Source organism: Ovis canadensis, chromosome 8 (assembly GCF_042477335.2).
Source record: "Ovis canadensis isolate MfBH-ARS-UI-01 breed Bighorn chromosome 8, ARS-UI_OviCan_v2, whole genome shotgun sequence".
Classification (NCBI taxonomy): Eukaryota; Metazoa; Chordata; class Mammalia; order Artiodactyla; family Bovidae; genus Ovis; species Ovis canadensis.
In genome coordinates, this window is record NC_091252.1 from 37109881 (window position 1) to 37137698 (window position 27818).

The 27818-nt window shown below is 36.6% G+C and overlaps 1 protein-coding gene across 5 annotated transcripts in view; it reads left to right on the forward strand.

The window, feature by feature from the left end:
* The window catches only part of REV3L (REV3 like, DNA directed polymerase zeta catalytic subunit), a 175596-nt gene that overhangs the window by 117618 nt on the left and 30160 nt on the right, over positions 1–27818 (forward strand). For all 5 annotated transcript variants that reach the window (XM_069598110.1, XM_069598108.1, XM_069598105.1 and 2 more), the window contains 6 exons: positions 735–846; positions 6987–7102; positions 11399–11517; positions 18909–19027; positions 25866–26007; positions 27496–27740. In XM_069598110.1, coding sequence (XP_069454211.1) covers positions 735–846; positions 6987–7102; positions 11399–11517; positions 18909–19027; positions 25866–26007; positions 27496–27740 — 853 coding nt within the window. The remainder of the gene's footprint in view (positions 1–734; positions 847–6986; positions 7103–11398; positions 11518–18908; positions 19028–25865; positions 26008–27495; positions 27741–27818) is intronic.

The following is a 27818-nucleotide window of genomic DNA, read 5'->3' on the forward strand; positions in this document are numbered from 1 at the left end:
GTTACTACTGTAAGTTAATGGTTTGCAAACTATATAAGGTATATTCCAATTTTGTTGATATTTCTTCATAAATACATATACTTTAAGTTCAGAGGTTCTTCATATAGGATACCACATAAGGCATTTTATAAAATACCAAGTGTTCTTTGGCAATTTAAAATAGTAGTATCTGAATTCAGTCAATTGAGGAGGAAGGTTTAACAAAACAAAACTGTTCAGGAATTTGCAGTTTAATCAGTGGTATGCTTGAGCTGGCTTGTACCAGCTCATGAGCCAGTTGCTAAATTTTCATCAATTTTTTGAAGTAGTTGATGTCACATTGGTAGTCTTAGAAATAAGCAAGCAGTATAAATCAGGGCTCCCCGCCCCTCACCATGGAATGGTGCTTGTAGACATTCTCCAGCATACCACTAATTAAAATATTCTCTACTAAGCAAAGTTCTTCCTATAAAAAGAAATAAAGTAATAAAATTTATTTTTAGGTGACATGTTGTTATCTAGGGAATTTTGTGAATATAGACTTTTCAGGAAAATAGCTGAAAATACATAAAATTTGAATTTTTAGTTGCATATTGTACTAGAAAACATCTAAGAAAAATTTCAGGAAGCAATTATATGTTTACTCTGGGGAAGCTGTCTTATTTTAAGATATTCTAGTTGTATAATTTTACTCAAAAGTCAGATAATATTACTTAACACAATTATATATAATAAACATTTTGTTTATTTCTTAGATATCAGATATCAGACCCCATTACTTATTAGATCTGGAATCACAGGACTACAAGTTACCTATGCTGCTGATGAGAAGGCACTTTTTCAAGAAACTGCAAATATAATAAAGAGGTACTGTTTTTATTTTCTGATTTTTCCAGCTTTTTTTCCAGTCCTTTTGTGCTATTGCTGAGTAATGTAGGTGAAGGTAAACAAAGAGAAAGTGAGTCCTTTCCTGTGGCCCTTTAAAGAAAAGTTATTCTGGAAAGGATTTTGCGCTCATCTCTAATCACCATCATCATTTCCATCCGGTTAGGGATAAAAAAAAGAATATTCTATTCTCAGGACTGAGGCGCCAGTGAAAGACAAATACTAGCTTAGCTTCTAGCTTTTTCCAGTTAGATTTTAGCGTTTTTCTGTGGTGATGAAATAATAACTATAAAGTTAAATTGTATCATTGATTAAATAGGATTCTACCCTAGGAACCACCATTTCAATACCTTTTTACTTTTTTTTTTTTAAGAAAATGTTTTCTGAGTTCTAAACAAATCCGTATTTCCAAAATTTTGGATTATAATCTGTTCATAAATCTAGGACTATCTGTTACATACCCTTTTGTGTACATAATTTCTTAAAAATCTCTTTTGACCATTTGATGTTGGCTTTGATGCTTGATAGTAGACTCTTGTCAAAATTTATGAAAACGATGTTTTACCAAAGCTATATTAATTTTAAAATAAAACAAGTGGATCTCTTGCATCTTCTCAAGAGTATAACTCTTAGTAGCCATGTGTTTCACTTTTCTAGAAACGTAAAACTTCTGCCTGTTGCTAGGTTTAGGTTTTTAAATGCCTAAAAGCAGGCTGGAAAATAACTCTTCGGATTCTGATGTATGGATAAAAGCTGTCCTTGAGCATGTTGTTACACTCAACCCTTTCTGTTTTGCTTTGGAGAACTTTTTCCTATAAAAGTGAGATGATATATTGTATTAAAGATCGTGATGATATTTTACTGACTCAACATCTGATTTATCCCAAATGGGTTAACACAATCCATCTTGAAAATTAGAACCTAGAGGGGTATGATGAGGTGGGAGGGAGCTTCAAAAGATATGGGCTGATTCAAAAGATACCTATGGCTGATTCATGTTGATGTATGGCAGAAACCAACACAAGATTGTAAACCAATTATCCTTCAATTAAAAAGAATCTTTTAAGAAAGAAAATTAGAACACCAGAAAACATTTTCAAAGAAACAAAATTAGATGTCAGAGCATCAAAAAAAAAAAATTAAAAAATGATATGCTACTCCCCACCACTCTAGGGAGGGAAAAAGAGGAATGTATTTTTACTATTTATAACACTGGTGACTGGATGGATTCCCATCCATTTGAGTCTTACCATTGTCAGTCCTGTCTTTTATCTTCTCACACAGCTTGTCAGGTGTGAGAAGATACTGAGAAGATGTCAGGTACTTTCAGAGCTCATGCTGCAAGCAGCTTAGCAAAAGGAACATGTAAGAGTTTTAGTCAAATACCACTTTATGGGCCAATGCATATCCAATAGTGTCCCTGGGCTTTGTAGGCTTGTGTTCTCCTTGTTAGGTATATTCCTAGCAATAGGATTACCTGCCAACATTGAGAATCTTGTCAGTTATTTGCAAGTGTAGTAACTTTCTTAAATGTCCATAACATGAATTATACTAGTTGTTAAAAAAAGTGCAGTAAAGAAAATAAAATTAACTTCTGTTTCTTACTCTACATCACATGGCAACTAGAAAGAGAAGAATAATTAAATATTAGCATTTCAGTTCTATAATGTTGTTTATGTATTACTCCAAACAACTCCCTTAAAGGTTATTTCCTTCCTAAACCTCATTTGTTGAGTACCTACTTAACACAGGCTTTGCTAAGAGCATAGGCTTGGGAGTCAGCCATCTCTGTCTTTTTGTCTTTGTCTTGAACAAGTTGCTTATCTCTCTCAACTTTAATTTCCTCATCTGTAAAATGGGTAATAGGTATTAGAATTAAGTGCGATAAACCACATAAAACTCTTAGCCTGGTCAGTACTTAAATATTAACTCTGTAAAATACAGTGCTAGGTGCTGAATATAAAACTGAATTAAATACAGATGCTAGTCTCAAAGAGGTTTATCATCTTTATTTTTTCATTCTTAATATTTACTTCCTCAGGTGGCAAATATGTAAAGTCATGTAAAGTGCTATTAAACAAGTAAAACCAGATCCACTATATTCTTGTCACAGACATTTTTTATCTTTCTCTATTTCCTTGAACTATTACTTACACATTTCCCTAGCCTCCCTAACTTAAACAGTTTGAGTCCTACCTTTTTCTTTTCCCTAGTCCATGCATTAGTCCCTCCTATCTATTTAACCTCAGAATTAGTTTTCAAGGTCATTCCTTCTCCTCTCCCAGTGCTCACTGCCACTCCCCAAGTTAGAGCTCTTTCACCTCTCATCTGTACAGGTGTTAGTGTTATCTACAATATAAGTTGTGAAGCAACTTTTTTCTGCCTAAGCAAATAAAATCCTTTTCATATTTCTGGTGCTTCCATTTTCTCCACAATTTTGTTCTTCACTACTAATTGCATTTACTCAACCTTGTTCTTTGTGTAACTTTCAGAAACCTGGTAGAGTGAGTAAAATTTACAAAAATTAAAGAACAAGTCAGTAAGGTTTTGTTACTGTCACCAAAATTTTCTCAGAAGAAATACGGAATCCTTGGAACTTTGAACTTGAAACAGATATCTTATCAGCTTTGAGAGTCTTGTAAGACCGAACAACCTTTGGGTCAAAACATAAATATACATGATAGATCTGAAAATGTTGAAATGACACAGGTTTTCTAAAAGAACCAAATCTTCAATAAATCTATTAAGAGAAGCATTAAGGGTAACTTTTTGTTTTTTTCAGCAGTCATCTCTGAGCAATAGTAGTTTACAAGAGACACTTGTTAATTGAGAAAAAATTTTCATAGCTATTAAAAAATAAGTATATTTAGTCAAATCTATTAACCATTTACCACAACAGAGCAAGTTGCTGATTGGAAAGATGATTCTTACAATAATAAGATGTTACATGAGTCAAAGAAATTCAGATGAAGAAATTGGAAGAACTGTGTAACAGTTATAACAGAAGAGCTCTGTAATAATTTGGCATCCTCTTCATGCTTAGAGATGTATATGATAGGTACTCCAGCAACCTTCCAAAGTCTTCTCTTAAGTTCAGAATGCTTGTCGTCGTCTAGTCGCCAAGTCGTGTCTGACTCTTTGCAACCCCATGGACTGCAGCATGCCAGCCTTCCCTGTCCTTGATTGTCTCCCAGAGTTTGCTCAGATTCATGTCCACTGAGTCTGTGATGCTATCTAACCATCTCATCCTCTGCCATCCCCTTCTCCTATTGCCTTCAGACTTTCCCAGCATCAGGGTTTTTTCCAATGAGTCGGCTCTTCACGTCAAGTAGCCAAAGTATTGGAGCTTCAGCAACAGCCCTTACAGTGAATGTTTAGGGTTGATGTCCTTTAGGATTGACTGGTTTGATCTCCAATAGTATGAAAATGAAAGTTCAGAGTTAACTGTCACCAAATTGCAATGCCTGTTCTAAATGAGAAGTGTTAAAGCTATCAGCTGTGGGTTCTTTTGTGTGTGTATGGGAATCCTTCACATCTCCTATCCTTGATGATCTTTAGAGACGCTTGACACTTCTGCCCAAGTTTTTCAAGTTTAGACATTACGTGATTTTATAGGAAGATACACTCATCATACAGCTAGTTCATCTTTGCTCTGAGAAGAGATTGACATTAATGGAAGAGTTGATGAAGTTGCTATCAACAAAAAGATGTGTTAAGATACTGGATATTACTTTAGAAGACTAATGAGCAGGAATGGTTTGGGGACTTTTTTTAAAGGTTCTAGGACCTTTCTGGACTTCCTTTTAAAGAATCAGTCTACACTTAACCTCTGATCTCTGAGCCTGAGTCTTAGCCACATTGTTGCATAATGTTTTGCTTTCTTTAGTTTCTCCACACTTATGTTGTAACCCCACCCTTTGTTCCAGAATTACCAGCCACATTGCACTTTCTACCAAGAAAACACTTTTATAGGTTGGGGAAAAGATCCATTTGGCTGTTGTATTAAATTAATAAGTTTTATTAAGTGGTTTTCTCAGAAATTTCTGTCCTTTTTATATAGAGGAACGCGTATGTTATCTTTTTCTCCTAACAAGTTTGAAGGCTACTTTGTAAGTTGTAGTGTAATAATGGATCAAAAGCAGATCACCAGATATTGAAATTTACATTAGGGAATGTATTTTATAGGGCCATTAATGAATAGGAAAATGAAAAGAATATTATTGCAGAGGTTCAAACCTAGTTCTTTCAACGTCAGCCACTAAATCCTTCAGGATTAAAAATAAGGAGACATATTTGTGATACTCTTATTTTTGTTGTCAAAGTACAAACTAAGGTAATTAAATACCCTTTTAATGAAAATGGCTATGGAAGAATGACAGAATATTAGAAAATGGTTCTAAACATAGATCTGATCTGTCCATGATGCATTGAAGTACCATAGATCTGATCTGTGCCACAATTGCAGAGTAGCCAAATACCGCTTACATTAGTAGACTGAGATAGTCTTATACTACAGACGCTGGATGATACTTGAATGTTAAGTGATATAATCTGGGCAGGTTGGTCATTCCATAATTCAGAATGACTTTGAAGGCAGTTACGTGAAACCCAACTTCACAGATTTTTGTGATCTTTCACTCTGCTTGTTGGCTTTTATAAATACAACAGTCAGGGGCTTCCCTGGTAGCTCAGCTGGTAAAGAATCTGCCTACAATGCAGGAGACGCCAGTTTGACACTTGTGTTGGAAAGTTCCCCTGGAGAAGGGGTATGCTACCCACTCCAGTATTCTTGGGCTTCACTGGTGGCTCAAACAATAAAGAATCCGCCTGCAGTTCAGGAGACCTGGGTTCAGTCCCTGGGTTGGGAAGATCCCCTGGAGGATGGCATGGCAACCCACTCCAGTATTCTTGCCTGGAGAATCCCCATGGACAGAGGAGCCTAGCGGGCTGCAGTCCATGGGGTCGCGAAGAGTCAGACATGACTGACTGACTAAGCACAGCACAGCACAACAATCAAAGTAATTTAGAGCTTCTGATTTGATAGCACTGCAGTATTTTTTGCTCAGAAGTTTTTGTTCTCCACTTAAGACTGTAGTCAGTTCTTGTCTTGCCCACACAGTTTTCCTATGAAAGTAAATCTTCATGCTATTTTTTTGTGTTCTATAATCAAACTTTTTTTTGTGGTGGTCACTGTGAAATTCCTCAGAAGTACAAAGTGGCTCCTTCTGAGTTAGACACAGATTGTCAGTTCAGTCTACCAGTACAACCGTGTGACCACAGCAAGCATGTTTTTTGCCTAGTTTTTGCTGTTTAGCTTCCCCACATTAGTCTCACCCCTATTAATATTTCATTCTTCCATTAAACTAGTCACCTTCCTCTTAAGTTTAGAGGCAAACTTGTAGTTGTCGAGGCCTTTCTTTATGTGAGGACAAAGTCTTTACTAAAATTGGAGGGAAAAGGAAGAAGTTTCCATTTTTTCTCAGCGTTACAACTGTTTAAGGACAGTAGAGCATAGAGGGTAGAAAGTGACAACAGAAGGACCTGGGAGATCATTTTCACAATACACTATCCACACATGCCCTCATACTTCACCCCACCCCTACCCACAGTATATCTCAATTTTACCCTCATTCATGCACTTAACTGGTAATGCTTGCCTCCCACCCCAAGTTTTAGCAGGGTGGCTCAGACGGTAAAGCGTTTGTCTACAATGTGGGAGACCCGGGTTCAATCCCTGGTTTGGGAAGATCCCCTGGAGAAGGAAATGGCAATCCACTCCAGGACTATTGCCTGGGAAATCTCATGGACAGAGGAGCCTGGCAGGCTACAGCCCATGGGGTCACAAAGAGTCGGACACGACTGAGAGACTTCACTTCACTTCACTTGCCAAGTCATATCAAGTAAACACCTAAGTAGAAACTACTTTTGTTTTACAAAAGTAGCTTCAAACTTAGAGCTCTAAATGCCCCATTCCTTCCTATATAGAAATTCTATAGGTAAACACTATATCACCCTTTCCCACCTCAGAAATATAATAAAAAATAGATTTTTAATTTTGTAATTTGTTTAATGAAGAAGCAAGTCTTCTGTTTAAAGGTTTAATTTTTTCATTTCTTCTTCAGGTATGACCCTGATATTCTTCTAGGATATGAGATTCAGATGCATTCCTGGGGTTACCTCTTACAGAGGGCTGCTGCACTAAGTGTCGACTTATGCCAGATGATCTCTCGGGTGCCAGGTAGGACACTGTGAATGTTTTTTTGTTCAGCTACAGAGCAAATTACGAATAAATAAAGACAAGATTATTGTTTTAGTCTAATTTGTGTAAGTTCTAAATATTGTAAATTTTGTAAGTAAAAATGTAAATTGTGTAAGAATTGTGTAAGTTCTAGATATTATCATAACTCCATTATATAAAAATTTGAAAATCAAGAAAAGTGAAAGAAAAATGCTGTAATCACTGCTATAGATACTGTTAGTATATCTGTTGTTTATTTTTCTTTCAGTCATTTTTCATATACATACATAGGTCTTTTTAGAACATTAGGTCTTTTGGGCTTCCCTACTGGCTCAGTGATAAAGAATCTGTGTGCCAGTGCAGGCAACATGGGTTCGATTCCTGGGTTAGGAAGATCCCCTGGAGAAGGAAATGGCAACTTCCTCCAGTATTCTTTTCCTGGGAAATCCCATGGTCAGGGAAGCCTGGCAGGCTATAGGTCATGGGGTCACAAAAGAGTGGGACACAACTTAGTGACTGAAAAACAAACAACAAAAAAAATACAGGTCTTTATTTTTTTATGTAACTTTAATCATACATATATCCCATTTTTACCCAGCATGTTAACATAAGTATTTTTCTGCTTTATGAGATAGTCTTTATAATCACTATGAAGTATAAGACATTTCTTTGACTTGGAATACCATAATTTTATTTGTCTGTTTCTGTGTTTTATCTATTTGGTGAGGAAGGAGGAGATGGTAGAGAAACACTAACTGTTGTTGTTTTTGGGGTGGGGGGGTGTCAGGCTAAAAAATTACCCACTCCAGTGTTTTTGCCTGGAGAATCCCAGGGATGGTGGAGCCTGGTGGGCTGCTGTCTATGGGGTCACACAGAGTCAGACACAACTGAAGTGACTTAGCAGCAGTAGCAGTAGCAGGCTAAAAAATTACATGAATTTTGAAGTCTATTCCTCAAAAGTGTTATTCTAATCGAAGAGGGAGACAATAATAACATTCATACCAAAATTAGTCTTTTTTAAGCATTTTTAAAATTATGTTTTCTTTATAGTTACCAAATTTTTAATAACTTTGTTTTAAAGGCCTCCCCCCACCCCGCCCCCCCACACACAAGTCTGAGTAGGACAAAGTAGCATATAGTTCGAGAGGCTTAAAGGTCAAATACAAAATTAGTAAAACCAATCAAGATAACCTCCTGAAAGGGGTTATGAAGTCAGCAAAACATCCAAAGTATTGATAAATAGAAAGAGAAGGGTTGAAGCTAGAAGATTCAAGGACAGCAAATATTTTGAGCTTTGTAAAATTTTAGGATAAAAATATAGCTGCTTTTAGCTTTTCATGGAATTAACTTTTTGTAGCAAGGAATAGTAATACATTTCAGTTTTTACATCATTTCATTGGGGATAGGGTTCTGAACATAGACGATAGGCAGCATGAGTGTTCAGTGCACTTCAGTTCAGTTCAGTTCAGTCGCTCAGTCGTGTCCGACTCTTTGCGACCCCATGAATCACAGCATGCCAGACCCCTCTGTCCATCACCATCTCGGAGTTCACTCAGACTCACGTCCATCGAGTCCGTGATGCCATCCAGCCATCTCATCCTGGGTTGTCCCCTTCTCCTCCTGCCCCCAATCTCTCCCAGCATCAGAGTCTTTTTCCAATGAGTCAGCTTTTCGCATGAGGTGGCCAAACTACTGGAGTTTCAGCTTTAGCATCAGTCCTTCCAAAGAAATCCCAGGGCTGATCTCCTTCAGAATGGACTGGTTGGATCTCCTTGCAGTCCACGGGACCTTCAAGAGTCTTCTCCAACACCACAGTTCAAAAGCATCAATTCTTCGGCGCTCAGCCTTCTTCATAGTCCAACTCTCACATCCATACATGACCACAGGAAAAACCATAGCCTTGACTAGGCGGACCTTAGTCGGCAAAGTGATGTCTCTGCTTTTGAATATACTATCTAGGTTGGTCATAACTTTCCTTCCAAGGAGTAAGCGTCTTTTAATTTCATGGCTGCAGTCACCATCTGCAGTGATTTTGGAGCCCCAAAAAATAAAGTCTGACACTGTTTCTACTGTTTCCCCTTCTATTTCCCATGAAGTGATGGGACCAGATGCCATGATCTTCGTTTTCTGAATGTTGAGCTTTAAGCCAACTTTTTCACTCTCCTCTTTCACTTTCATCAAGAGGCTTTTTATTTTTAGCTCCTCTTCACTTTCTGCCATAAGGGTGGTGTCTTTTGCATATCTGAGGTTATTGATATTTCTCCTGGCAATCTTGATTCCAGCTTGTGTTTCTTCCAGTCCAGCGTTTCTCATGATGTACTCTGCACATAAGTTAAATAAGCAGGGTGACAATATACAGCCTTGACGTACTCCTTTTCCTATTTGGAACCAGTCTGTTGTTCCATGTCCAGTTCTAACTGTTGCTTCCTGACCTGCGTACAGATTTCTCAAGAGGCAGTTCAGGTGGTCTGGTATTCCCATCTCTCTCAGAATTTTCCACAGTTTATTGTGATCTACACAGTCAAAGGCTTTGGCATAGTCAATAGAGCAGAAATAGATGTTTTTCTGGAACTCTCTTGCTTTTTCCATGATCCAGCGGATGTTGGCAATCTGGTTCCTCTGCCTTTTCTAAAACCAGCTTGAACATCAGGGAGTTCACGGTTCACATATTGCTGAAGCCTGGCTTGGAGAATTTTGAGCATTACTTTACTAGCATGTGAGATGAGTGCAATGGTGCGGTAGTTGGAGCATTCTTTGGCATTGCCTTTTTTGGAATTGGAATGAAAACTGACCTACTAGTTTATTAATTTGTAACAAGGTATATGACTTCAGAATAATGAATGAAACCTCCTATCCTTTTAGAACATTGCTGAAACCATTTATGAGGTGGCATGAAACTGTAGAAAGGCCATGATTTAAGGAAGCATAGTAAAGAGCACTAGTGCTAAAGAGTTCATTCTGCAGAAAGACTACCTGGGTTCAAGCCCTGGCCAACAGGATTTGGATGTCCAACAGGATAGGTTACAGTTTGTTCGTCTGTAAAATGGGGATGTAATGGAACTTATCTCATAAGGTGATTGTAAAATACTGAGAACAGTGCCTGAGGACGTAATAAACATTATGTAGGTGTTAAATTGAAACCTTTTTTTAAATTGATTTATAATATAGTGTTAGTTTCACTATAGAGCATTGGAAATTATACCCATTATCTTGTAATAAACTATAATGGAATATAATCTGCAAACATACTAAATCACTATGCTATACACTTGAAAAAATCTTTTAGGAATTATGTCTCTAAAATAAAGAAGAGTGGTAGGTGTGTCTACATGGTCTTTATAATCAACTAACCCAGGTTTAAAATACTAGTTTTTGTTACTACATGACCTGGGGCAAGATAAACCATTTCTGAGTAGAAAGTATAATTTTTATTTTGCACTATAGTACAAACATAATAAAGTAGCTGTATTAAAATAATGTTAGTTCTTGCACTCAGCAGACATTCAAATACCGTTGTTGTTGTTCAGTTGCTAAGTCGTGTCTGACTCTTTGCAACCCCATGGACTTGCAGCACTCCAGGCTTCCTTGTCCTTCACTATCTCCTGGAGTTTGCTCAAATTCATGTCCATTGAGTCGATGAATATACTTATTATTCCAGAGCCTCTAATCAACAACATTCATTTATACCCAGTGTTATATACTAGAAACACATTTTGATTTCTATTCTAGATATAATCATCACTTAGAAACTAAACTCAGAAGTCTATATGCTATAAGAGGTACTCTTCAACTAGTTCTCTATATATAGTTAATAGAATTTCATCCTCAATATGAACATCATTAATTAATGTCAACAAATTTTCAGAGAATTGTTTAGGTTAAAAATTCTACCATTTTTTTGCAAGAGATGACAAGTTTCATAATAAATGTTTTTCATCCAAACACCAAAGAATAATGTGATATTAGCTATTCATAAAAATAGCACCAGTAATTATCATTTTTAAAGAGAAAAGGATTTATTTTAAAAACACATGTGTGTGTATATATATATGTTTTATTGTTAAAAATATATACAGTTTTCAGATACATTTATTTCGCAAAATTCTTTTATAACTTAAAGAGGACAGAAAAACCTATCAAAATAATGACTATTCTCTTAACTCTAATACAAAGTAGACTGTGAATTACATTTAATCCTTATACTTCATCTTCATTTTTATAATTCTCATTTTCTTATGGTTCGCTTGGAAATTTGATTTCTGTGAGTCCTGATGCAGTCTGTATTCATTTCTACAGATGACAAAACTGAGAATAGATTTGCAGCCGAAAGAGATGAGTATGGATCAGATACAATGAGTGAGATAAATATTGTTGGCCGAATTACACTAAATCTTTGGAGAATCATGAGAAATGAGGTAAGGTACTTTATTTGAAATTTGGTTTGGAAGTAAGAGATTAGATCAATGTAATGATTTAATCATTATAGAACATCAGTATAGCTTCTTATATAGTGTATGCTTCTTTGTGAATTACTTTTTTTATACTTAAGAGTTTCAAAAACAATGACTACTTTCTAAAATGCAAAGCTATAAAAGTACTTAACTTCATTATTGATGATTTTTTTCCCTGTTTCTGTCTAAGCACAAATAGCATTGGCTATGTAAGTCTATAGCTGTCATAAAATGTTATCTTGTGTCTATGGAATGTTGTATAATTTCATCACTTTTTGCTCTGAAATCATTTTTACACAAGGCCAGATAAATTCAACTTGGCCTTTTTAATTTATTACAGTAAGAAAAATTTAGTGTAGACATGGGAAAGAACTTTTTGAAATTAGGATATTTAAAACCCAGGTGAAATAGAAAGGGACTTCCCTCATGGCTCAGTGGTAAAGAATCCACTTTCCAGTGCAAGAGACATGGGTTTGATCCCTGGGTCAGGGAAATCCCCTGGAGAAGGAAATAGCAACCCACTTAGTATTCTTTCCTGGAAATCCCATGGGCAGAGGAGCCTATCTGGCTGGTCCATGGGGTCACAAAAGAGTGGGACACAACTTAGCAACTCAGCAAGAAATAGTGGAAAGACAGTACTTGGAAATAGTTAATGGCACATTCCAGTTGAGTTTTTGGAGACCCAGATAAGGAGTTTGGTGATATGAAACTATCTTACTAATATGCAATCACTCACCAAAAATGTAAGAAAAAAGATATCTGCAATAAATGGGTCTATTCTCAAATTTTGGACTTACAATATCAGATAAAATGTTTATATTTTAGAGAGGATTCTATTCTTCAACTACTTCCTTTTGAAACTACGTTCTATTTCTATTGTACACTTATTATTTGTTCTGATCTTTTTTGGCTCTTCTAGGTTTATATAAAAATTTGAATTTCCAGGCACGTTCTCTGCAATTCTTTTGGGACCTATCACACAGTAATTCTTCCAGATAAGGAAATACACTCTTTATATAAAATTTAGGTATTCTTGCTTTTAAAAATAATTTTATTCATTCATTCATTTATGGCTGTGCTGGGTCTTCTTTGCTGCTCGAGCTTTTCCCTAGTTGCTGTGAGTGTGGGCTACTCTCTAGTTGAGGTGGGAGGGCTTCTCATTACGGTCACTCGTTGCAGAGCACGGACTGTAGGGCACAAAGCCTTCAGTAGTTGTAGTATGTGGGCTCAGTAGTTGCGGTTCCCAGGCTCTTAAGCACAAGCTCAGTAGTTGTGGCACATAGGCTTAGTTGCTCTGTAGCATGTGGGATCTTCCTGGACCAGGGATGGAACTTGTGTCTCCTGCATTAGCAGGCAGATTTTTTTTTTACCATTGAGCCAGCAGGAAAGCCTTATGATTTTTATTCTCTCTCTGCACCATAGACCTGAAGTTATGCTCACATTTTATCTAATTTGAAAATGTACCTACTTGAGGATAATTTTATCCTGTTGTTTCTTCTTAAAATATTGTCAGCACAGTAATGCCCCAGTGATTTAAAAAACACAGTTGACCCTCAAACAACATAGCTTTGAACTAAACAGGTCCACTTACTGGTGAATTTTTTTTCTCCAGTAAACACATAGTACAGTATTATACAGTCTGCAGATTGGTTGAATCTGCAATGCGGATATGCAGACATGAAGAGCTAACTGTAAAGTTATACACAGGTTTTTCAACTGAATGAGGGTCAGTGCCCCTAACCCCTGTATTGTTCAAGGGTCAACTGCAACTCCTGGTGACGCAGCACAGGATATGAAAGGTACAGAGATTATGATGTGTTTGTTTCATATATTCTATTACGTATTTCAGACTTCAGTCTCTGATATTGCCTGGAATGAACACATAAGTATATAAACACAAAATTAAATCATCAATTCTTAGTTTTAGGCGTCTTTTCATTCCTGAAGATCCAAAAGGCACCTCTAACAATTATCAATTATTAGCTTTAAAAAAATCACAGTTTATTATTTTTCTTTTTTAAATCACAGTTTAAAGAGTAAGTATTTTTTCAAAGTTCAGGGCTTTCTTTAGTCCTTACAGAAAATTCAAGGTCAAGGGCTTTCTCTAACTCTAGGCTGAATATATAACATCTCTGCTCTTATTTTTGTATCTGTGAGGAACAACTGTGAGAAAGTTATGAGTAGGGTAATTTATCCTGGTCTCCCCGAACTTTCCTAGATGAGCCAAATTAGATTATCACTTTTTTCTAACCCAAAGTGGCAATTTGGAAATTTCCATGAAATTCTGAGTACACTTGTGGGAAGTATTGTCTTGTATCTCAAGTTGTACAGAACTTTAAGGGTTAGATTTTGGCCCTAAGAATTTCTTTATGTTAGAGGCCCTTAGACTATTTTTCCTGGATTTAAACAGTTCCAGAAGCTCCTTTTTATCTTTATTTCTTTGTATCTCCCTACAGCACTCAGCTATTTCTAACTCTATTATTGTTTTCTTTAATCTTTATATCTGTTTTTTTATATATTCTTTATTTAAAATAATTTATATTTTCTATTTTAAAAAAGCAGAAGAGTTTGTAAAGTGAAAGTGAAATCCCCTTGTTCTTTCTAGGACACCTCAACAACAGTTGCACCACCCAGATACAATTTATAGCTGAATGGGTATCTTTTTTTTAAATGTTACTTTGGATTTAAAATTTATTTTATTTTTAAAATATACTATTAATAGTTTTCACTGTCCTGTATAACTTTAATATAGAATTATTGCTATTCCCTCTAGACTCTGAATCCTCAGTAACAAAGTACCTCTTAATAGTGCTCATAATATACTTGTTGACTGCCTGAATGAAAGAATAAATGACTCTTCCCCCAAAGGATTTTATTTAGAGGACTTCCAGATATCAACTTAATCCAGGCTTTTCAAGAATTTGCAAAGTAGGTTGGAAACAGATCAGTTTCAACAAATATTGAACTGATTTAGTTCAATAGCTATTACAGAACACCATCTCTAGTGCACAGATCTGGGCAGATCTGTTTTATATTTAGATCAAGTTAAGTTTTATATAAAATTAAGGTTAAGAGTATAGCTGTTTCCTCTATTTTAGCAGTCTTTGTTGCTGCTTGAGCTTTTCTCTAGTTGCAGCGAGCAGGGGTTACTCTTGATTGTGGCATGCAGGTTTTTCATGGTGGCGTTTCCTTGCGGAGCACAGGCTCAATAGTTGTGGTGCATGGAATTAGTTGCTCCACAGCATGTGGGTTCTCCTCAGGTCAGGGATCAAACCCATGACTCCTGCATTGGCAGGCAAATTCTTTACTACTGAGCCACAAAGGAAGCCCCTGCTTCAGTTTTCTCTCTGAAATAAGAAGCACTGTTTTTAGCTGAGAGTGAGCAGTTGGAGGGGCTCTTTGGGTTTGAAGAGAGAAGTGTCATCTAGGGGAATTTGAGAGTGGTTAATTAAGAAAATATAGAAGCTAGGCATTGACTACCCAATTTGAGATTTGCATCAGGAAAGTAAAGTGATACCTGCCAACTGTGTTCAGATTCACAGATACAAGTGCAGAATGACAGAGGTTTAGATTTCATCACAGCTTGCAGGCAAAGAATTATGGCTTTACTAAAATTGAATTAATTACAAAGGAAGCAAGAGGGGGCAGAGAACCAAATGTTAGTGTGAGGTAAGGATTATGATAATTAACTGTGAAATAGAGCTAGGTTAGGAGCAAAGAGGTCAAGGCACCAAGGGGAGTAAACCAGAAGGAGACAGTGTTAAGAGGATGGGTTGCATGAAATTATGGAGAGGATACAATTACTGGTAATCACAGGTCTCAGAGTATGATCGTTGGATTAGTTAAGGTAATACAGAGGCACTGATGTGATATTATCTCAGAGACTTGTCTCCTTATAGTGGTGTAGAAGGGGAGAAGACCAGAGGTAAGGAAACCAGTAAGAGCATTATTGTAGTACCTCAAATGAAAGTTGACAGTGATATCAGGATTCACAAAACAGTTTAGAGAGTACGCAAGAATTGGATGTACAAAAATATGAAGAGGAAGATGTGTCGAGAATGATAATCAGGGTTCTGACATAGATGGTTTAAGATCATGTTTAGATGGGAAACTGAAGATTAAGAATAATGAGCACGAGAAATCAGTCATATATCCACGTAAATATACTCAGCAGACATTTAAGTAGGAAAGTCCCAATTATGTGGTAGAGTCTGGATGAGAGGTACAGCCTTGGAAGTCACATTAGAGTGTGGATGAGATCACTGAGAAGTAAATGGAGAGAGCCAGCAGGGTTGATGCAAGCACAACGTTTTGTGAATGAAAACATTTTGAGAAACAGAGGAATCAGATGCTAAGGAGGAGTAGTCAGATAATAAGTTCTCTGAGGACAGAGAGCATGTTTGAAAAGAGTGTGGGGGCGGGCAGTGATGTGTATGTATACAAATATCTCCCATATATATGGTTTTGATAGACCATCTGTCACTGACCCTACAGGCGTATAAGAGCCAAATGAGACATAAATGATATATACATTTAGAGGAAAGGCAGATCACTGTTGAGTCTTGGTGCAGAGTGAGGAGTGAGTGGGAAGGAGGTACAGAGATGTGGCTGCTGTCAAAGAACGCTATGGGAGATAGACTTGTCACCAATAATTGGCGTGTAGTAGGGTGCAGAGTAAGCAGCTGTAACGAAAGAATACCACCTAGCAATGAAGAACGATGGAATATTGTCACACTGAACAGCTATTGAATCTTAAAGGTAATTTTGACCAAAAGAAACCAGATAAATAATAGTACATGTTAAATGTTCCCATTTAAAGTATGGAAATATGAAGTTTTAAAATGAACAAGCCTAGTCTATAACTTTGGTGAGTACTGAGTGGAAAAGGGCACAAGGCAGCCTTCCAGTGCCCTAGAAATTTCTTCATCTATATGGTGATTACATAGATGTATACATACATTAAAATGCATGGGTTCACTATAAATTTGTGTTCAGTTTAGTTCAGTCGCTCAGTCGTGTCTGACTCTTGGTGACCCCATGGACAACAGCACGCCAGGCCTCCCTGTCCATCACCAACTCCCTGGACAACAGCACGCCAGGCCTCCCTGTCCATCACCAACTCCCAGAGCTTACTCAAACTCATGTCCATTGAGTCAGTTATACCATCCAACCATCTCATCCTCTGTCGTCCCCTTCTCCACCCACCTTCAATCTTTCCCAGCATCAGGGTCTTTTCCGATGAGTCAGCTCTTGGCATCAGGTGGCCAAAGTATTGGAGTTTCAGCTTCAGCGTCAGCCCTTCTAATGAATATTCAGGACTGATTTCCTTTAGGATGGACTGGTTGGATCTCCTTGCTGTCTAAGAGACTCTCAAGAGTCTTCTCCAACATCACAGTTCAAAAGCATCTATTCTTTGGGGCTCAGCTTTTTTTTATAGTTCAACTCTCACATCCATACATGACTACTGGAAAAACCATAGCCTTGACTAGACAGACCTTTGTTGGCCAAGTAATGTCTCTGCTTTTGAATATGCTATCTAGGTTGGCCATAACTTGTCTTCCAAGGAGCAAGCGTCTTTTAATTTCATGGCTGCAGTCACCATCTACAATGATGAAAACCACTCTAAAGATTAAAACATTCCACATATCTTAATTTTAGACTTCATGTTTTCTTTCCTTTAATTTTACTTACAGCTGGGATTATAGCTGAGCATTTTTACACTTTTGTGACACTAATAAGACCCAAAGTAGAGTGGGTGCTACAAGGTTATAATATTTTAGCCTTAATCCAATTTATGAAATAAATTTATCTATTTTAATCTATTTGAAATAAAATCAACTCAGAACATGGGTCTGCCATCTGCCTCAGGTATTACAGACCAATTTCTAAAATTTTATTTAAGTGTATTTTGAGATCACAGAATCTCCCAGTTAATCCTTACAGACCAACTTATTACATGGGAGACTTCAAGTCTTCCCATAATGAAAGCTACAAGGTGATCTTTGCTGGAGAGATTTTTTACTTGTTATAATGATGATGTATACTCTAGCAGAAGTATTGGTTTGGTCTGAAGTGCTAAACTCTGTATTAGGTAATCATATAACTACCTGAGGTCAGATATTTGGTTCCATTTTCTATGAAACTAATAGAAAAAATTTTAAAACTAAAATATTCATTAACATGTACAAGAGTCATTCAAGTATGGGGATTTGATAATGAGTTATTCATTTATTTTTGAGGGAAGTACTCCAGGGCAATACCAATTTTTTAAAAAATGGTGGCAATTTACTTTCAAGATAATGTGTTATTACCTATTTTATACTGCTGACTTTATAATAAATAGGCTCATCCCAAAGTTTAAAAGTCTGTGTATCCAAGTGTAAATTACATACACACACTCCATGAGATATGCCACATTTTGGTGCTGTTTTTCTGGAGATTGATATAAATTGTAGATAAAGTGAGACCAGTTTGGGTCACTGGACTGAGATGAGCTTAACATTCAGTCTCTGTTTTGTACTTGTTGGATTGTAGACGTAGAAAAGAAAGTATTTGAAGATTATTATATACAAATGTGAAGTGCTATTTGAACTGTTCCCCAAGCTGCCCTAAGAATGGTGACTGCTGATTCCTTAATTTTCCTTTACAGTGAAATAACTGTCTTTGTCTAGATTGCTGTGTCTTGTAGGTATTTATGAGATCATCTAGCTAGAGGTATGTTTTTATGAATTTGGACCCTTTTCCAGTATTCTTTCCCTAGTAACACAGCTTTCACTTACATATTTAGAAGATAAAGAAACATTTCTGCTATTTCTTTTTAATCTTTTGCTTTGGGGATGAAGTTAAGTGACCCTATAATGTCCATGTATTGGGTCTTAGTTCTGATGTAATTCTTGTGAGCAGGATGAATGCCTGCCTTTAACTAGGTAACTCATTCTTGAATCTGTGGGAGCATGTTAATCAGCCTGTCATCCAGGACCAGAAAGTAAGTATGGGAAGAACAAAAAATTAACTTGCTTGACAATAATCTGTTTGTCAGTATTTGTATTGGCATAGATATAAACAGAAGTGATAAGAACTGGGATCTCTAAAGTAAGTATTATATGACCAAGTTCAATCTTACAGGTCTGATTATTTTTCCAATTAAATGTTAATTTAGTACAAACATTTCTGTCCTGTAGGCTGTGTCTACATAGTTTTAAATTAATTGTGATTTAATTGTAACAGATTATTTTTACAAGTAGCTTTCATATCGTATGAAAAGTTAGAAATAATATTTAGAATCTTTTAGAAACAAATTCACATGTAAGTATGAATGTTATTATAATGGAGTTTTTCTTTTTTTTTTCCCCTAGGTGGCTCTAAATAACTACACCTTTGAAAACGTGAGCTTTCATGTTCTTCATCAGCGTTTTCCCCTCTTTACTTTTCGAGTCTTATCAGATTGGTTTGATAACAAGACAGATCTATACAGGTAATGTTTTATAACTCTGAACAGGATAATATCTCTTTTTAAAAATGAATAGTGAAAGTGGAAGTTAGTCAGTTGTGTCCAACTCTTTGTGATCTCATGGACTATACAGTCCATGAAATTCTCTAGGCCAGAATACTGGAGTGGATAGCCTTTTCCTTCTCCAGGGGGATCTTCCCAACCCAGGGATCAAACCCAGGTCTCCTGCATTGCAGGTGGATTCTTTACCAGCTGAGCCACAAGGGAAGCCCAAGAATACTGGAGTGGGTAGCCTGTCCCTTCTCCAGTGAATCTTCCTGACCCAGGAATTGAACCGGGGTTTCAGCTGCATTGCAGGCAGATTCTTTAACTGAGCTATCAGGGAAGCCCTATTACTGGAGTATAATTTATATACAATTAAATGCACACATTTGAAGTATATTGTGCAGTGACTTTGAAAAATGTATACACCCTGTAATCGCTAGCCCAAACAAGATAAAGAACATTTCTAACACCCAGAAAATTCCCATATACAGCTCTGTCATTAATCTAACTATTCCTTAACTACCCACATAAGTACAAATTGAATTTCTATTACTATAGATTAGTTTTTCAGTTTTAGAACTTTGTATTACTAGAATTATTTACAGACTACCCTTTTGTGTCTGTCTTCTTTTAAGAAACTCAGCATGTTGAGATTCAACCATGTTGCACATGTTTGTTCCTATTTATATTACTAAATAATACTCATTTGTATGAGGATACCACAGTTTACCCAGTCACCTGTTGAGGGACAGTTGAGTTGTTTCTGGTTTGAGGCTGTTGTGAATAAAACTGTATGCATACGTTTTCATTTCTCTAGGAATGAAATTGCCAGGTCACATGATTAGCATGTTTAACCTTTTAAGACACTGCTGAATTGTTTTCTTTGCAGTTCTTCTAGTGCAAGACTGCTAAAAACAAATTGTCTCAGCCTTTATTTATCTAAAAATGTCTTCATCTCCCCCTTATATTTGAATGATATTTTCACTAATTCTAGAGTTGAGAATTCTTTTTCTTTCACTGCTGTAAAGATTTTATTCCCTTTTCCTGTGGCCTTCATTATTTCTGATGAGGAATCAACAGTCTTGCTCCTTTTTCCAGTGTATGGAAAAGTCAAGCTTAATGAGTGGATGGCTGCTGCTGTTGTTAGCCTGTGTAAGGCTTAGAGTGGAGACAGGGGGATTATTCACTTCCCCAGGCCCAGAGTTAGTCTGAGAATTCCTGTTCTCCTAGACCTTGGGGATGAGGCTTCTTCAGCATTCCTGCTCGTCCCACGATGGCAATGGACCTCCACTTTGCATCACTGCCAAGTCGTGGCCCTAGCAGGTTTCCTGACTCTCCCACAGAGGAAAATGGCTTACGTGTTTACTCCTGCCTCTGCAGTGGTATTTCTTTGCCTGAAAGCTATGGTGGGAATGTTTCTTTCCCCTTTCCTAGTGGTAGACAACTGCTGCCTGTTACTTGGTACAAGGCCCACAGTTGGAACGGGAGGTTTCCTGCCCTTCCCTCTAGTGCAGCTTTTACTACCAACCTTCTCCCAGCCACAGACATCTTTGGCATCTCTTCTTTTCCCAAAGATAGTGAATCTCTGCATAAACCCTAAGGATTGGAGAGTTTCCTCCTGGTCCCACAGCAGCTCAAGGTTCCATATGAGAGATGGGTTGGAGGAAGTTGCAACATTTCATTTCTGTGCGCCCTGCCCTAGTGTCTACGGCTTCCAGTGATTCTACTAAATAGTCATGCTGGCTCATACATGACCTTTAAGAATTTAATAACACATTAACTGTTTTCTTCTTACCTGCTTTTATGAGTTGCCTCTCCCTCCTGTTCTCTGCCAAAGATGAAATACGTTATGTGTCCTGTCTATCCTTCAGTGGGTTTGAAACTACAAAATTTAGTTCACCTGATTCTTTTACAGCCTTACCTTACTTTAGGCTTCAATAAAACTTATGATTGGAGCCGATTATATAGAGTGAAGTAAGCCAGAAAGAAAAACACCAATACAGTATACTAACACATATATATGGAATTTAGAAAGATGGCAATGATGACCCTATATGCAAGACAGCAAAAAAGACACAGATGTGTATAGCGGACTTTTGGACTCAGAGGGAGAGGGAGAGGATGGGATGATTTGGGAGAATGGCATTGAAACATGTATACTATCATGTAAAAATCGAGTCACCAGTCTATGTCCGATGCAGGATACAGCATGCTTGGGGCTGGTGCACGGGGATGACCCAGAGGGATATTGTGGGGAGGGAGGTGGGAGGGGGGTTCATGTTTGGGATCACATGTACACCCATGGTGGATTCATGTCACTGTATGGCAAAACCAATACAGTATTGTAAAGTAAAATAAAGTAAAAATAAAAATTAAACAACAACAACTTATGATTATGTATATTATCCTGGTTTTTATCATTGTTGGACTGGAGTGACATGCTTTTGCTGCTTTCTGCATCTGAAGCAGAATTACATTTTCCTGGCTGTTTTCAAGTTTTTTTCTTTTTTCCTTTGTTTTCCATAATTTCAGTATGTATATTATACTAGCTGATAGTGTCCCACAGATCCTTGAGCCTCTGTACATTTTTCTTCATTGTTTTTCTTATGATCTGTCTTTAAGTTTACTAACTTTCTTCTGTTGTCACCAACCTGCTGTTAAGAACAATCAGTAAATTTTGTATTTCAGTTATTTTTAGTCCCTCAGTCTCATTTGGTTTTTTTCTTTTGATAGTTTCTGTATTCGGCGGATTTCTCCATCCACTCATTAAGACTGTATTTTTCTTTTAACTTTTTGAATATCTTTTCTTTAGATTTTTGAACATGCCTTGTGATAGTTTCTAAATTCAGCACCTGGCCATCTCTGTATTAGTTTCTGTTGACTGCTTTTTAACTGTAGGTCATGTGTTTTTGTTTCTTTGCATGATTATGTAGTGGATATTACTGATGTTCTGTTGTACAGATTCTGGATTTTTATTATCCTCCTCTGAAGCATGTTTATTTTTGTTCCAGCCAGCAATTGAGTTACTGGCTGATCATCTGAGCTTGTGCATACCTGCTTTTTATGTTTTGTTAAGATGAATCTCTGGAAAGCTGAAAGTGCTCTCTAAGTCCCTCCAAATTGACAAGACTCAGTCTCCATATTCTATCCCACAGGCCTGTTGTTAGTGCTTGGTTTTAGGTTTGCCTCCGGTGGCCTTACTTTATGCCTTACTCCCAAGACATAGTTTTCCTGAGCTCTCAGCTGGATGCTTCGGTTGTTCATAAGGGGTTAATGAAGTCTCTCCACTCTGCCATGGCCAGACCTTCAACTACAACACTGTCTTACAAGTTCTGTTGCAGACTCAGGTCCCCAACAGCTACTCTGTAGTAAGCCTCTCCCTGCTCATTTTTCAGCGTAGCCCTGGGCCACTCAAAAGAAACCCCCATCTGCACTACTAACTCCTAACTCCTTCCCCTTGCACAGATGCCCTTTTCCACAGATTGCAGATACAGCCTGCCTGAATTCTAGACTTATCTCCTCGGCAGTATAGCCACACTTTGCTTAGACCTAGCATACTGCCCTGGGTTTAGGAAATTATCTCCAGGCAACCTGAGGCTCATTTCATATGAGTTTCCCTTTTCTTAAGGAGCGTCGTCCTACATTGCCTGTTGCTCACTGCCCAGAAACAATTACCCTGAATCTTTTAGTCTAGTACCAGTTACTCTTCTGTAATCTGAAATGAAAGTTTCCACCTCTGCTTTTCTTTAAAGGTAAAATGGATAGTTAATAAGCTTAGAAATTATCTGTATAAAGAACATGGTCTTAAAATTAATGTATCTGATGTTAGGAATGAATAGAGCTGCTTACTGAATTATAAGGCCATATGATGGTGAGGATAGGAATATTGAGCAATAATTTGCTCTGTTTGGAGTAACTGCTTTCTGAGCATGTCCGCTTGTCCTCCAATCTCCTTTAAGGAATCTCAAGTGAAGTGAAATCACAGAAAATACTGAGCTTATGATCAAAGCCTTATAGAAATAGAAGCTTAGGAGAAGTTATATACCAGTAAATAAAATGAAACTTGATATTAAACCTAACATTAACAACTGCATTCAGTAGTTTGTTTATAAACCCCAGAGTGTTCTAAATGTATATTGTGCTACATCTAATTAGGTGTTATATAGGATGATAAGTATGTTTTTGCCAAGTAAAATCAAGAAAGTGGACTTAATATATTTTAAAGGAACTGACTGAATCCACATATATGCATTATCTTAGCTTTACATTTGGCTGTATGTATTATTGAAGGATTATAAGAATGATCAAAAATAATACATATTAAAATGTGATATAGTTTTTTTGCCTATCAAACTAAAATAGTTTTTAAAATTGCAATCCCTAGTGTTGACAGAGATGCATGGAAACACTTTACTAGTATGAATGTAAATTATTAAGATTATCTAAAAAGCAATGTGTCACTTCATATTAAAAAGACCAAATCTAGGAATTTAGCTTAAGGAAATATTTAAGCATCTGTACATAGACTTAACTACAAAGATGCTCATCTGTTGTGGTCCAGTGGTTAGGACTCCTTGCTTCCACTGCAGGGGGTATGGGTTTCATCCCTGGTTGGGGAACTTAAGATTCTACATGCCACGTGGGGTGGCCAAAAGAAAAATGTTCACCACAGCATTGTTTATAGTAATAAAAGATACTCAGCAAATCCACTACGTTGTTACGACCATACAGTAGTATACTCAATAGCTATAAAAAATACGTAAATGTGGAAAAATAGTCGCAAAACATTGTAAAAAATGTAAGTTATAGAACAGTATTTCTATTCATTTTACTTTAAAAATCAAGTGTTAATAAAGTTTAAGGGTTTTTTTTGTTTGCTTCGTTCTTTTCAACAGTTTTATTTGGATGTAATTCTCTCACATACCATACTATTCACCATTTAAAGTGTACAGTTCAGTGGTTTTTATTGTATTCCGAGTTGTGCAAGCATTATCACAATAAATTTTAGAATATTTCCAATCTTCATCTCTTAGCCATCACCCTCCAACCCTTCCTTTTTCACCTCCTTCTCCCCCCCATCCCCATCTTAAGCAACCACTAGTCTACTTTCTGTCTCCATAGATTTGCCTGTTCTGGACCTTTCATATAAGCGGAATTATCAGAATATACGGTCCAGATTCATTCATGTTGTAGCATATGTTAATACTTCATTTCCTTTTTTACCAAATAATATCCCACTGTGTGGGTATATACCACATTTTACTTATTCATTAGTTGATGGACACCTGAGTTATTTACACGTTTGGCTCTTTTGAAAATGTTGTTATGAATATTTGTACAAGTTTTGGTGTAGGTGAATATTTCTATTCCTCTTGGACATATACTTACGAGTGGAATTGGTCAGTTATACTCTGTTAAATCTCTGTTTTTAACAATTTGAGGAATTGCCAGACTGTTTCCAGTGAAGCTGTACTATTTCACATTCCCACTGCAGTGTGTGAGGGTTATAATTTTTCTACATCCTCACTAACACTTTTATTATCTTTTTAATTATAGGGTGATTTCTTTTTCTTTTCATGTTCATTTTCTCATTTTTTGTATGGATTAATCATGTGTCTTAGGAACAGGTTTTTAAATAATTTTATTGAATTATTATATGACTATCTTGTTTTAAAACCCACATAATTAAAAGTAGCAATATATTTGAAACTTAATGTTCTTTAAATGAATAGGTTTTATTCTTTATCATATATCTTTGAGTCATTTTTATAGTCTAATAACAATACTAAAATCAAAACTTCCTTTCATAACTTTGGTGAAGGTTTTTGTTGTTTGCTTTTTCTTTTTAATCATTTTATTTATTTATGTTTGGCTGTACTGGGTCCTCATTGCTGCACAGGCTTTCTCTAGTTGTGGCGAGAGGGGGCTGCCCTCTAGTTGCCATGCACAGGCCTCTCATTGTGGTGTCTTCTCTTATTGTGGAGCGCGGACTCCAGGGTGTGCAGGCTTCAGTGGTTGCAGCACATGGACTCAATAGTTGCAGCTCCTGGGCTCTGGAGCACAGGCTCGGTAGTTGTAGTACTTGGGCTTAGTTGCTCCACGGCATGTAGGATCTTCCTGAACCCAAGGATCAAACCTGTGTCTCCTGCATTGGCTGGTGTGTTCTTTACCATTGGCTACCAGGGAAGCCCTGGTAGCTTGCTTGCTTATTTATAAAATGGTAGAGTAAAGAGATTTTCAGGGTTTAAGTCAAAGAACAGAATATTGCTATTTTCACAGGAAATACTGATATGACATATTTGTTTACCTTATGTGTGGTCTTATTATTTTCCTGGTTTTTCTAAATCTCCACCAACCAAATCACTGTTTCTTCCCGTAAGACGCCAGTGCATACTTTTTTTGAGACTGGTATTAACAGTGATGACTCAAAGTTTCCATGTTCTTTAAAAGCCTATAGATAAAATAATATAATTGTGTAATTATTGCATCCTCTGCAGTGGCATCTAAGACAGTGTTACTGCTTGCCAATGCAAAAACAGAGTAAGATCAAGCAAAATATTGAAAATAATTAGCCTTATCACCTTATCACAAGTACTGTTTTGAACTTTACATATTTTCACTAGGTTTTATGACCTTGAAATATCTGCAGTTTTCTAATCTTTATCTGTCCTTAACATGTTTTGATAAAGACTCCATCATGACTCCCCTCTAAAATAACTTCACTTTTAATAGGTAATTTTTGGCATAATGAAAATGTACTAGTTTCAAGTACCCAAATGTTTCCCAAATGTTCATAGCATGGATTCTCTTTTAACAGATGGAAAATGGTCGATCATTACATTAGCCGTGTCCGTGGAAATCTCCAGATGTTAGAACAGCTGGACCTAATTGGGAAAACCAGTGAAATGGCTAGACTTTTTGGCATTCAGTTTTTACATGTACTGACAAGGGGTTCACAGGTAGGAAATCAATTTTCTTGCACACTTGAAAGTTCTATGTAAATGACAGACTTTGGAGCTGTTGAGATGATCTGATTTTTTTTTAATTTTGTGTCTGGTAACTAATATGTAGCTGGTTACAATCAGATCTTGTCATTTTGTTTTCTGGAAAAGCTTAATTTCACTTAATAGCTTTGCTTTTTTATTTTCTCTCCATACCAACTTTTTGACCACTGCTGAATTTTACATGGTAGTAAAAAAATAAATGGCTGTGCCCTTGAGGATGATATTATGTTCCTAAATACTGTCATTGTGATTAGGGATGCTTTGAAATCTGCTTAGAACTGGAGAAGCAGCAAAGAACCTCTTTTGTTACACAGTCCTACTTTTGGGAGTTCCAAAACTTCCAACAGACAACTAATATTTTTTTTAAAAAAAGAGGAAGGAGGGTTTGGGAATCAATGTAAGTGGGCTGTATCACTTTTTTAAAATATTAAAGATAAATGGGACCTTAGAAGCCATTTAACTCATATCTCTCTAATTAGATTCCCAAGGATATCATGAAAGATTCTGTTTAAAATGCCTTGCTGAAATGGTTTCCTGCTTTTATTCAACAAATATTTATTTGAATACTTTTAGTGTGTTAAATAAACACTGTGCTAAGCCATCTGGGATACTATATTAAATCACTCAGATTCCTTAACCTCATAAAATCTTTTATTTTAATTCTTTTATGTCTATAACATTCCCCCAGTCTACCAATTCAGTAAATATAGCAAACCTAGAGCTCTAATTACTTTAGCATTACTTGTTGCTGTATTTTATTTTATTGCTTTATATTGATTTTACTTATTTATACTCCCATGAGTTTCAAAGCCTATTTGAGCTGGCTTATAATAAAAGGCAGAGAGATACCTTAAAACCATATGAGAACATTTCAGGGAACCCATACTGGTTTTTGTGAGTGCTTTTTTTCCCCTCAAACTACAGACTGTCCACTTTGTAGCTGTTACTATAAACGATCAATAATTGCTTGATTAATTTTTGTGAAGGACCATTATTAACCTTTCAGGTTTGGAATCCTTGTGTTTCCTTCTTGGGAAATTGAGATAACATTTATCCATCTCAAGTCTCCTGATTGCCATCCTCTCATTTTCCCAAATAAGTTTTTGAAAGATTATTGACCAGCCTTTTCAATGAAATTGTTACATTGTACAGCTGTCTCTTCTCCATCTTTTATTATGAAATAGCTATCTTTAAATCTTAAATGTAATTGTGTCTTTTTAAAATTGGCTTATTGTATAAGTTATTTGACATATTTTATAGTTTTTATAAAAGTTATGAAAGCTGATTAAATAACCATTACTATGTAACTGTGGTGTGAGAAAGTCATGCGGCTGTATTTTGAAGAACAAAACATCTCCCATGTGATTCTCGACATATTCAGAAGACCAGTATATTTGTTTTTAAATTCTTCTTCTCTCCTTACTCTCACCTCTCTGCCTGCAGTACCGTGTGGAATCAATGATGTTGCGCATTGCTAAGCCAATGAACTATATTCCTGTAACACCTAGTGTACAGCAGAGATCTCAGATGAGAGCCCCACAGTGTGTTCCCCTAATTATGGAGCCCGAATCTCGCTTCTACAGCAACTCTGTTCTCGTCCTGGATTTCCAGTCACTGTACCCTTCCATTGTGATTGCATACAACTACTGTTTCTCCACCTGCCTTGGCCATGTGGAAAACTTGGGGAAGTAAGTTTTTTTCATATTTACAATCATTTTGTTATACGTCATACTTCTTACTAAACTTAGACGGTCTTTGAGTGTCTT